The sequence below is a fragment of the Sebastes umbrosus genome, chromosome 11 (genome assembly GCF_015220745.1).
Source record: "Sebastes umbrosus isolate fSebUmb1 chromosome 11, fSebUmb1.pri, whole genome shotgun sequence".
NCBI classification, from domain to species: domain Eukaryota; kingdom Metazoa; phylum Chordata; class Actinopteri; order Perciformes; family Sebastidae; genus Sebastes; species Sebastes umbrosus.
Genome location: NC_051279.1, coordinates 1,581,505 through 1,594,567, shown reverse-complemented (window position 1 = coordinate 1,594,567; position 13,063 = coordinate 1,581,505). Strand labels below are relative to the sequence as shown.

Sequence of the window (13,063 nt, the reverse complement as noted above, 5' to 3'; positions counted from 1 at the left end):
TATAAAAATAAAATATTTGGATGGCTATTATAAAGTTGCAACTGATGATTATAACACCTTGTTAAATGGTTAATAAACACCTTGTAAAGCATCTATAAATATTATTTAGATAGATAGTTAATACTTGTCGGTGGTAGAAACAGTTTCTTAAAGGTTATCACTTACAAATACTTAATATCGTATATTAATGTGTGCAACAATAAACTGTTAATAAATAGTTTACTAATGTAATCAGAATGTAATTGTTAATTATCAGCTATGATACAATATAGAATTTATGGACCAATAATTTTATACTACACAAGCTAATGATAAAATAACAAATTACTAATAATTAGTAAACATAATTTATCATAATTTCCTTGTTTGTTAACAGTAAAACAACTATTAACTAAGTTTGTTGAATTTACCAATTTATAAATGATGGTTATTATAAAGTTTTTAGCACAAATGTACATGACAACATTTTAAATAATAATGATTTCAACATTGAACTTCTTCAGAGAAATCCAGTGGTGATCAGCAGGATCAGAGAACAGAACTAGAAGACACAGAAGATTTAAATGAAAGCTACTTAAAGTTTCATTTAATGAGGTCCATTTCTGCAGTTTATATGGTCAGAGGTATTGAACAATGTGAACACAATGTAAAGACATAAATTAAGGTCAATAAGTTGTCCAAAACCTTTTGTAGATTCAACAGGGTTCAAGGAGATCGTGCATTTTTTTTTTCCAGCAGTGGATTCATTCACATTTGGGGAGGACAAATGAAACGTCAGTGTTCATGTTAATGAAGGAACATGTCACCCAGCGCAACACTGTGATGTGTGTTTAATAGTTTTTTGGATAACAATGGAGCTCTATGGGACAGATGAATAAGATGTATCAGGCTTTAAATACACACACATTACTTGTTGGTATATCATTGATGGTTTCAGGTTGAATGCATATCTCTCTGTCCTCTCTGAGATCTCTCTTCTCCTCGTTAACATTACAAATGACGTCTTTCTTTCGGCATTAGCGATAAAGTTTGCACGTCACTGAATGACGGCGACAGCTCGTTGCCATGGTAATGACATTATGCTTCTGGTGACTGGACTGGTTTGAGTGCTCACAAAAGGCAGCTGTCTTTAGTCCTGCAGTCTGCAATGTGTATCACCTGCTTTACATGAGTGTAATAGAAGAATGTCCCTATACATAATATAATAAATCAAACACTGATCCACACTTTGGTCTCAGATCTAAAGCAAGACTACAGACACCTAAAGTTATATTTCACCATATGTCGATCAACAGTCAAGCACCGATGAATTAGCTATCCCTAGAGCTTCACCAGTACAAACTATGTTAAGTTCGTCCTGAGGGAAGCGCTGGAGGTCGTTAAAATCAGAATGGTTTATCCCACCGGGGGTATGAATGTGCTCAGGAAATTTTATGGCAATCTGTCCATTGGATAACGAGATATCAAGGTCAAGGTTACTTTTAATGTCTTCAATAAGAGAAAATAATCTTGATTTAGATGAACTGCTGCAGAAAACGACAAACATGTCAATAAAAAAAATACAATTTTAAACTAGAATGGCAATCGGAAAGCCCAAACCTCCGCCAAGCTCCCCGTACGAGTACCATTGCCCCCCCCCCCCCCCCACGTGTAGCTTGCGCCATCATCCACATGTATTTTTGTTTATGTTGAGATCAGCTGTATGTAGCGGAGCATCGTAAAACACTTCATTCCAACTGGACAGAAACAAAATAAAATTCACTTAACTCACCAAATTTCAAGTCATTCTGATTAAATCTGTAGGAGGAGTTCGTTAAAGTACACGACCTATAAAACGCTAAAAATGGGCGAAAATCGCACATCAAATTCAAAATGGCTGACCTCCTGTTGAGTTTTGGGCATACCTCCAAGAGGCTTTTTTGTGCGTCTTTACATGTTACATCTGCCTGCCAAATTTCATACATGTAGGTGAAACCCGAGCGTGGGGCTCAATTTTTCCAAATTTCTAGGGGCGTTAGTGAGCCATTTTGCAATGGCCAAGCCCGAGACCCTTAAAATCTAAAATTTTTCACTGCGTCTGATAAGTGTGCCAAGTTTAACATGCTAAGCGCACTCAAAAAGGCGATTCATTTTATGAATAATAATAATAAACACTACAGTTTCAATAGGGCCTTCGCTTAAGTTGAAACTGTAGTGTTTCTTCTTTTTCTCTCAAATGAATCACCTTTTTGAGGGCCTTCACATGCATTCAGCCTTTGGTAGGAGATGATTGTAGACAATGTTTCCACAGAAAGCTGTCTTAAACTATGCCTAAAATACCATTTTTGTACTTCTATTAATCTGCCTCTCAACTCTATCATTAGTTTCAAATATGGATATATTTTACCTTTTCTAATTCATAATAAGCAGGGCTGTTTGAAAAATGATTAACATTTGATGTGAATAGTTGCAGTCAAGGTTTGAAAAATCAGTCACAAAGCATTTATTAGAAATCTCAAATATGATAGCTCATTACTTATCATTGAACTACTGACAGTGAACATGGGCTTACAACAACATCTTCACAAATTAAAGGAAAAATAAATGTATGAAGTGCAACAACAAACAGCAACATTTCAAACCGTGTTACAGACTCTTCTGACTTAATTGAGGTCAGGGGTCAACACCTGAAATGGGACTTATGTACAAAGGGCCATTATAAACATGGCCAACCACTGGATTTACTGCAGCACTCTTCCGCCACATCAGTCCAGCTGGACATAACCCAACCTGATGTGCACGTGTTGCTTGGATTACCACTAGAGAGATTACCACAATGGGACAATAGGGGCTGGGCGATATGGAGAAAGTTCAGTATCATAATATATTTGACCGACCAGCGACCAGCAATGTTTTATACGTGGAAGAAGTAACAAACAGTCCCTTTAAATAAAATAATACATTCAAAAAATACAAAATATTTACATATTGATATTTTTGATAAATAATCATCAGTAATGTGGATATAAAGTGTGAGAGACAAATAATAAAACAATCTTGTCAATTCAGAAAATTGCATGACTTTACAGTAATGTAGCCTTTAAAGAAAAGACAGCATTTGCCATATCACGATATTACAATATCCAAAATCTAAGACGATATCTAGTCTCATATCACGATATCGATATAATATCAATATATTGCCCAACTCTAATGTACAATAGATCGTTGTGCTCATAGGGAATAGAATTATTGATATTTTGAGTTATAGATAAGTCTCAATAACTGATAGCAGCGTAATGTTTGCATTGGAAGTTGGCATTAACCATATTACTGGTCCAATGGGTAGCTGTTGTTTTTGTTGGTGGGATGGCGTCTACTGGATAATGTGGTCAGGTTCTGCCTACACTTGACTGGGTAGGTTCTGATCAAGTGTGGTCACATGAGAAAAATCCAATTTCACAGCCATAAGTAAACACTCGGTCAGTCTGCTGACAACAAAGAGATATGGACGAAGATCAATGGTGCCTGCTAATTTCTAGATGAAATAGTTTACAAATTTTGACATTCTGACCATGCAGTCTCTTTTAAATCCATAAAGTCTGACTCATCACACACATTCCTCACTGTAGAGGAATTGGGAATGTGTGTGTGTGTGTTTGTGTGTGTGTGTGTGTGTGTGTGTGTGTGTGTGTGTGTGTGTGTGTGTGTGTGTGTGTGTGCATGTCCGACTGTTTGACTGAATCAAGGACCCTCCCCTCATCCTGGCCCTCACCCCAAATTAAAGTGACTTGCGAGTAATTAAAAACGTGTGTGTCTGGATGTTGGCCAACTTCATGTTCTATTCATGCAGATTAATACATATTTGCCGTTGCCTGTGGGGGCTGAAAGGCATCTGTCCTTGCCATTAAACATTCATGAGCGTGCAGGACAAAGAGAAAAGAGAGCCATTCAGAGCAGCTCTTTACCCGCTCCTCCTCATATCATCACACATCTTAATGGAGCGCATTAAATCAGAATGGCCAAACAGGGAATTCCACAATGACAATGGCATTCTTCACACCTCTGTTTTAAAGAAAAAAGATCCTGTTTTCAGTGTTACACAAGTCTGTGTTGCTCAATGCAGGAATTGTGTTGCAGGTTACTCGTGAAGTCTGCTTCATTTTCTGCATTAGATTGTTTTCTACTGCTATTTATGTCAGAGTTTAGATGCCAACAAGATGTACAAAATAACATGCTTTAATCATGTTTTTGCGTTAATCAAATCATAAAACATGATTTTTATTTGATACCCAGCTTAAAAAAAGAAAAGTCTAAACCGAGTCCTGGTTTACCTGGTTTGAGTGTAAGTCAATAGTGACAATAGATTGAGAGGTTAGTGGAAAAATACAAGTCAGATTGCATATTTTCTTTAAGAACTGGTTGTGTACATACATTAGGGCTCCCAAAGTTAACACGATAACATGTTAACGCAAATTAGTTTCAACGCCACTAATTTCTTAAACGCATTAGAGCAACTTGCTAATTTTAATTAATCTCTTAAAAGTCTGACGGGGTTGCCATCGGGCCCGGCCGCTAATCGATCTTTCAGAGTTTGTAGCGTGCTCAGTTTTAAAGCTAAAGTGAATATACTGAAATCATATGAAACTATAAAATGTAAGGAAACATTAATCTCGATTACATATATTAGGGATGGGTCATGATTTCCATTTTCGAATAAATGTCGTTAAATTAAAAAGAAATCGACTAGTTTATGTGACTATTCGTCCTGTCTTAAAATATATATACAGTATATATATAAATAAATATATATATATATATATTTATTTGTATATATATATATAAATAACGCCTTAACTTAAGTACGGAAGTTACGTGACAATTAAATCAACGTTGATTTCTGGCTTTTCTGACTCACCCATCCACCCGACTTCTTCTCTATGTGCCGTTCGCTGTTCTCTATACTTCCTCTTATACAATTACGTTGATTACATACAAATTGATTTTTTGGGATATATACAAATTACCTTGCATTGCATTTCGTAGTTATAGCTACGAGCTATGAAGGATGTATGAGAACAGCCTGACTTACTTTACCGTACTTTTGTTACGTAACTAACGGACTTGTTTTAACCCAAACCACAATCTTTTCCTAAACCTATCCAGGTTATGTCGTTGCCTAAAACTAAAGTTGTTTTGTTTCAATTCACAACGGTGTTTTACTTTAATTTTCACAATGTGGTAGGTGCTGTTTTTCCCGTCTGAAGCATTAGAATTGTAGTGATAACAGCTGATAATGTTGATAACATTCAAACTGGATGCCTAGTATCCATACAGTAAGCCACTCAATACGCCTTTTGACAATGCAGTGCTTTATAAATGACCACTGCTGTCTGTATGTGTCTCTATAGGTGGCTGGAGTGCGTGGGGTCAGTGGGCACAGTGCAGCAGCGAGTGCGGAGGCGGGATTCAAACCCGGACTCGGACCTGTCAGTCACCTCCGGAGGACTCGTACCTGTGTGAGGGCGTGGTGGAGGAGGGCCGGCCGTGTAACTCCCAGACCTGCACCGGTGAGCTCCTCGGTCTCTGTGTGCGCTTGTACTCATGTTCCTATGCATCCATGTCCGTCAGTGAGTTACGCTTTGTGGTTAAATATGAGTATCAGGTGTGTGCAAAGTGTGTTTACCGCTCTTTTTTTCTTTTTCTTTTTGTAACATGTTGTTCATTGGCTTGTGTATCCATCCTCTATAAGTCAGTGCTTTGACTTAGGAGTGCATGTTGGAAAGGGGACTTTGATCGATGAGAAATATTAATGACATGGTCGACCGTTTTCAAGACCATGCATGCACAGTATGTCAAAATCATTACACTCACAAATGGCTAAAAAGGACACAGGAAATCAACATCTGAGCTCTATTATGTAGAAGCTGTTTACCGAGAAGCGTTAGTGCTTTTACTGAATTGTTTTCCTGCTTAAAGCATTTGTACAGAACTAGCAGTATGTTTCTGTCTGACAAATAGCTCAAACAGCAGATTGCCATTACTGTAGATGTGTTTATGTGTCTTGTACCAGTTAGTCATGCCATCAGAGGCTTTTGAAAACTCAGATAAACATTATTATACAACAGCTGAAAACATGAAATGAGCACTGCACACATTTACAACACATCAATACCGACAGCACAACAAAAGTCCCAAGTTTGGCTGATGCTGTTCTGGGTGACCAATCACGTCACGGTTGTGTCCCGAATATAAGCCATTAATGAAGGACCCTGTGGTTGCTAACCCCGCCCCCTCCTCCCCCCCGGCCTTGCCTCACCCCCCTTTAGGCAAAGGTCGCCATCTCTCTCGCAGCCAATCGCTTCGTTCGGTGGACAGCCGCAAGCGTGATGACGTAGACAAGCCCCGCAGCGGACAGCAGAGCCCTCAGACAGGTAAGACAACGGGACGCAGAGGGATCCCATGCATCAGTCACTGTGGCAGCTTGGGTGACCACCACACTGTACAATATATATACATAATGACAAGCACAAACACTCACCTTTAATACACACATCTATCAAAATCTCCCAAAGTAGTACCTTGTCCGCAATGGACTAATTCCAACATGGACCCTGACTGAACATAGTGAAATTGTATTTTATGTGAGGTCATAACAGGCCACTGTGCCCTGTCTGGAAAACACTATGTCAGATGGAGTCCTCCCTCTCTGTTAAAGTGATACTCCACCCGAAATCAGGAGTAGCAAGCGTTCAATCCTCTGTAGGCTGAAAGGAATACTTCAACAAATTGGGACGTATGCTTATTCGTTATTTTATGTTTCCAAGAGTTCGATACCAGTCTCATGTCTGGGTGGTTAATATGGAGCTAAAGTCAGGTGTTTAGCCTAGCTTAGCATAATGACATGACAGCCTCAAGCCTGGTTTATGCTCGCCCTAGTGAAGCTGGCGTGAGGTGCGTGCGCCCGAAAATAACGTCATTGCGGCTTTCGCGTGGTGCGCGAAGCCTCTGCAAGTTGTCGCGCCACTTGGTCGTGCAACTCTGAATTTATTTTTATATAGCATCAAATCATAACAGAAGTTATCTCAAGACACTTTCCATATAGAGCAGGTCTAGACCGTACTCTATAATTTAGAGACCCAACAATAGGTCCCCCATGAGTATGCACTTTCCTTTAACGGGTTGAACCCTCAGGCAGAGCCCGGCTCTGGGTGGACGGCCATCTGCCTCGACCGGTTGGGTCTACATGGACGCCTTGGAGGGAAGACTGGCTGAGCAGGTTGGCCAGTACAGACATCTCTACAACTGTTCATTGAGAGACCGCAGGGACAGTCACATTACATGAAACACTTTGAAAGAAATAGGCAACACACTGGGGAAAGAAAAGGCTTTCTGCTGCAGGCTGTGAAAGAAGATGAGAGGTCGTTTTGTAAAAGCTAAAGGAAAGGTCTCATGGAAAGAGTGGCGACTTGAAGGGAAGCAGCGAGAGACGTGAAATGACTTGGACTTGGAGGTCAGCGACAGTAATAATTACAGTACACAGATGCATAGTTTGGCTGTACATACGTCGGTGTTTAGTGTTTACTGCTGTTGCCAGGCAGCCTACTTTCCTGTCCGGTACTACACGTTGACTTCCTGCTGATCCACAGAATATTTTGTTCGTACGACCCCTGGTGTTTCAGAGCGTATTGCAGCGAACAACGCGTTGAGCCTGCTCGTAGTGCGCCGTCATCTACGGAGGCCCGCACTACGGTGCCTCGCGCGAATATAAATAAAGCTTCACTGTGGCAAACAAAAACAGCCGGTAGTGGCCGTTGTTCACCGAAAAATAGTTACATGTGACTCCCCCTAAAACCACAAAGTGGGATTTTTACTTTTTTTAAGGACGGGTTGAATAAATACGATGCACGTGTTGGCAGTGTTTGAACTTTGAAAAAAGTCAGGCAAGCTGTTTTCTCCCTTTAAGATAACCCAGCTCGGCTAATCACCTCCCGGCTTCAGCTCCGTACTTCATGCACGGGCAAGAGAGCGGTAGGAATCGTATCTAACTCAGGGAAAGAAAGCAAATATGTGTATTCCCCAAAATGTTGAACTATTACTTTATAAGGTGGCTGTAAAACATTAGTGGACAGCTTCTTCACAGAGCCAAGACGGCTGTGATCAGCTTAGATTCATGTCGGTATGTTTGCTATATTTAACTGTGCAAATGGTATTGCAATGGTGGCTTCTCTGGAATCCATTGTAACTGATGTGAATCTAAGCTGACCTACATCCAAAGCTCTTTGGAGAGAAGTGAAGTACAAACCTTTCAAGCCTGCAGGGCGTGCAGGTTTGATACAAAGACGTCGATTTTGTGTGAAGTATTACTTTAATTTGCTAATCGATTCCCCCACCTCCTGTTTAGTTCTCTTCTCCCCGCTTCCCCGGCTGCGACTGCCCAATTTTCCCTCATTGGTCAACTGACCCATCAAATCGGCAGGCAGTCGAGTGCCATTGAAAAGATGACTGACATATCCTAAGCCAGTGGCATTCACTTCCCCTGGAAGTCAATGCAAAGGATATGGCATCAGAGCCCCACAGATGAAGAAGGAAAAGCAGAACAGAAGCTGGGGTCCATTTCAGGGGCCGCCTCCTTTTGAAGGACGCAGTTTGCGAAGATGGGCTGGACCTGCAGCTCCTTTCCAAATCAGATGGTCTACAGAGGGTTGAGGTCTCCTGGCAAGTTCCTATCATTGTCTTTTCAAGTGACCAGCGTGCAATGGTTTGGAATACTGAGGGCCATCAAGGACCACCAGTTATGTCTGCAAATTAAGGCCTCATTCATCAGCCACATTTGGAGGAACCTTTGGAATGAGACAGCCTCATCCACCTGTTTGGAAATATTAGAGGAGACGGCCCCTCAAATGTGGCGTAGCTAGAATCGACCCTTTTATCACACCACAACCCTTCCTCTTTTGGCCACAGAGGCTGCATCCTGCATGATAATTAGTTATGGCCCTCTCCTTTCCTTTTCCTCTTTTTTCTCCCTCTATCCTCCTATCCTTTACCCACCCTACCTCCTCAGTAGACTCAGCTTCAGGTGAGGAGTGGTCAGCGTGGAGTGTGTGTTCTGCCACATGTGGGGAGGGCTGGCAGAGTCGCACTCGTTTCTGTGTGTCCTCCTCCTACAGCACCCAGTGTAGTGGGCCACTGCGCGAGCAGAGACCTTGCAACAACTCTGCTGTTTGTCCAGGTAAGCCCTCCCCTCCCGTCCCTCCCCCCCACTGCCACCTTCCTGCGCTCGCCCAGCCCTCTCCTGGACCCTGCCTCACCCATACAAGACCCCACCTGACTCCCCCTCCTCAGGCACTTAGCTAATCCGTGGGTTGATTTAGAATGACTCCCACTATACTGACAGGGTATTCTCAGGCTCTCCTACATGCAGACAGGCAGGGAGACTCCTCAACTTAGACAGCCATATTATCCCAGGACAACGGATCGCCGTAGATGATCCCAGTAAAGCTAAACAGTAGAGTCATTTCTAATAGTCAGCACAACTCAGTGTCTCAGTTCAGGTCTCTCGTGTGGTTTCGGTGTATTGAGGGGGCCTGTGTTTGTCTGTCTATAAATCATACCCTAGCTGCTCTGATTGCAGTGCACGGCGCCTGGGACGAATGGTCACCGTGGAGTTTGTGTTCATCGACCTGTGGCCGAGGTTACAGGTCCCGAACTCGAACCTGCAGCCCCCCACAGTTTGGGGGAGATGTCTGTGACGGCCCGGAGAAACAGACCAAATTCTGCAACATAGCTGTCTGTCCAGGTAAGAAACACATTCATTCATTATTTATTAAAAGAAATTATTTTATAGTTTAAAAGGGACTCAATCTAAAAATCTGAAATTGCTTGTCAACAGTGACCCCTGTGTCGGTTAAGTCGACGAAAGTCAGCGTAGCGTCGCACTACGTAGATGCAAGCGAGCATCAGTCAAAACAGTGAGGCGACACACGACCAGCCAACTAAGTTGTGGTAGTTGGCTGGTCGTTGTGTTGGCGTTGGAGACACTGTTTCTAACCAAACGTTAGCTATGGCTGATCACAGTTAGCCCTGTAACGGAAATGAGAATAAAGGCACTCATGAGCGCGCATTACGTCACATCCGTTGGATTTTCACGGAAAAAATGGCCCTGCATTCTTCGCATTAAAAGCAGTCTACAGGCTGATAGAGGGAACACAGAAAGTCGAGGAAGGTCTCGTTTTTTTTGTTAGGTTACAACCTGTTCACACATTGGTAATAAAAAAAAGAAGGATTGAAACACGTTTTCACTTGTAAGTGAGTTGCAAAAAAAAATGTTTGATGGCGTCCATATCTGCAGACACCTAATGTAAAATAAACAGAACTGTGACTGTATCCAGCACTTAACACATAGACTGTATATAAGAAGTGGACGTAGTCACCGTGACGTCACGCATTAGTTTGTGGACTACAGTTTTGAAGCCTCCAGTTCGGCATTTTGGCCACCGGCATCTTGGTTTTGGGCCGTCGCCATCTTGGTTTTTTGCAACCAGAAGTGACACGAGAAGGTGGAGCTAAGTACAACCGAACGTTGAACAAGACATTTTTAGGCGACCAAAATGTTCCATGAAGTGAAAACACACTGTGAAAGGGTTAAAGTTCTACGACTCAACACTCAACCTGTCAATCACCAGGTAGCCCCGCCTTAAAGCATCCCCTGCTTTATGGTCTATCTGACTCTAAATGGGACCATCATTTACTAAATGAACATCATGCTGTATTGAAGAAGACTTGAAACTAGAGATTGAGACCATAAACTCATGTTTACGATGTTTACTGAAGTAATAAATCAAGAGAGAAGTAGGCTCATTTTCTCAGAGACTTCTATAGAACCAGAGGAGTCGCCCCCTGCTGGCTGGTAGAAAGAATGCAAGTTCAAGGCACTTTCTTATTTCTCACTCTGTATTTCAAATACACAAAGAATACAAGATGTGTTTGGTCCAAGTACAAATATTCTGTTAGCAGCATGTGGATATGGATAGTGCACTCATGAAATGCAACTATTTGCTTCATCCATAAACTGTTTTTGGTATATTACCCATAATGCACCAAATAAGTGACACCATACTGTCTTTTTTCTGTTTGCCTGTTGTTTGGTGACCCTGGCCACTCAGTGGATGGAGTGTGGAATGAGTGGTCCAGCTGGAGCTCCTGCTCGGCCTCCTGCTCCAATGGGACCACGCAGAGAACCAGGGAGTGTAACGGCCCCTCGTACGGAGGCTCCGAGTGCAGAGGAGAATGGCTGGAGACTGTCGACTGCTTCCTCGGGGAATGCCCGGGTATGAAAGAGACAGAGCCACAGACACATCCGTATATTTACTGTGGTCCAAGAATGGAGCTATTCCTTTCTCTTTCACAACAGATTTACTCGAAGCTACCGTATATAAACTGGGATTTTAATCATACATAAGTTAACTTGAATCTTTAGAATGGATTTCATTGTAACTTACAGCAGGTCCTTGTCACGTACCTCTTGCCTTCAATACTGAATCATTCGCCTACAGTCAAACTCCTTTGAATACTCTAACGCTAACACTCTCTCATTGCTGTATGCATTCTGTCAGTGGATGGCAAGTGGCAGCCGTGGTCTTTGTGGTCGGGCTGTTCGAAAACCTGCGGCGGGGCGAGCCAGCAGAGAACCAGGATTTGTTATGGGCCCTTTTTTGAAGGGCAGGCTTGTCCCGGAGAACGAGAAGAGGTCCGGCGCTGTAATGAAAAGAGATGTCCAGGTCAGTGGAAGGGGAACATGCTGTAGGTTGCTTTGTCAGCAGTATTTCTCTACTAGAAATGTTTGACCACCTACTGTAACCAATTTTACACGATAGCCTACATGATGGTACATTACATGATACTCATTTACTCTCCTTTTGTGAACAGAACCTCACGAAATATGTGGCGAGGACAGCTTCTCTAATGTTGTATGGAAGATGACTCCATCTGGGGATACGGCGGCAGTACGCTGTCCTCCCAATGCCATGGGTGAGCTCACACCTACCCATCCATGAGACGCAAATGTCCACTGATGATATTAGGAGTTAGATTAGAAACACTTTGGTGATTTGGACTCCTGTGTCCTCACACAGGGCTCATCCTGCGCCGCTGCAGCCTGGATGAAGAGGGCCTTGCCTACTGGGAGAATCCCACCTATATGAAATGTATTTCCAATGACTATCGCAGTATACAAACTTTGGTGAGTTTTTAATTTTACACTCCTTGTAGCAAAAGAACCATATAAAGAGATTAATCATGGCGTTTCTTTTGGTATATTTCAATATTATTCTACGGGATATTGTGTCAAAGGTGTCGGGTCACTTATTGTGAAATGTAACAGAAACCCACCTTCTCTGCTAGACTCGGGAACACTTGTCCAAAGCACAGCGTGGCCTTGTGGGAGATGGAGTGTCCGAGGTGATGACCAAGCTGAGGGTGACATCCAGCGACGGGACCAGCTATAGCGGAGATCTGCTGGCCATCGTGGACGTGCTGAAGAACATGACGGAGATCTTCAGGAGGGCATACTACAGTCCCAGCAGTGCAGACATGAGGGTGAATTGATATATGGCTTCACTGGTAGTCTACTGATGTTAGTAACTAACTATATTACAGTTAAAGGTATAGTGTGTAGCATTCAGGGGGATCTATTGGCAAATGGAATATAATATTAATAAGTATATTTTCTTTAGTGGATAATCACTCCAATATAAGAATCGTGTAATTGAAAAAAGATTTAATCATTTCAAGTTTTTATATAACAAAATATTGTGCTACAATCCATATTTGTTGGTATTTAGCCTTTCAAAAAAACAATATTTTCACTGCAGAAAACTGCTCGCTTCTCTTATTTGCCAAATCTGTCATTTAAATATCAATGCACCAAGTGCATGCACACCTGGCTCTTAAAGGGAATGGGAGATTCAGACACTCTAGTTGGTTTAATTCTTGTTACGCCCAAAACACACCTATGATTAATAAAGAGACTAAATTATTACACATTATGAACCATTTAACCAGCAGAAAGTGGAGTTGGACACAT

General features: G+C 42.0%; 1 protein-coding gene across 7 annotated transcripts in view; it reads left to right on the top strand.

Annotated features, from left to right (window-relative positions):
• Positions 1–13,063, top strand: part of adgrb1a (adhesion G protein-coupled receptor B1a) — a 160,896-nt gene that overhangs the window by 71,712 nt on the left and 76,121 nt on the right. For 5 of the 7 annotated variants that reach the window (XM_037784266.1, XM_037784263.1, XM_037784261.1 and 2 more), the window contains 9 exons: positions 5,391–5,549; positions 6,309–6,413; positions 9,044–9,211; positions 9,614–9,778; positions 11,145–11,309; positions 11,595–11,759; positions 11,908–12,009; positions 12,114–12,220; positions 12,382–12,576. In XM_037784266.1, the coding sequence (XP_037640194.1) occupies positions 5,391–5,549; positions 6,309–6,413; positions 9,044–9,211; positions 9,614–9,778; positions 11,145–11,309; positions 11,595–11,759; positions 11,908–12,009; positions 12,114–12,220; positions 12,382–12,576 (1,331 nt within the window). The remainder of the gene's footprint in view (positions 1–5,390; positions 5,550–6,308; positions 6,414–9,043; positions 9,212–9,613; positions 9,779–11,144; positions 11,310–11,594; positions 11,760–11,907; positions 12,010–12,113; positions 12,221–12,381; positions 12,577–13,063) is intronic. The other 2 variants (XM_037784262.1, XM_037784265.1) reach the window with 2 other exon arrangements.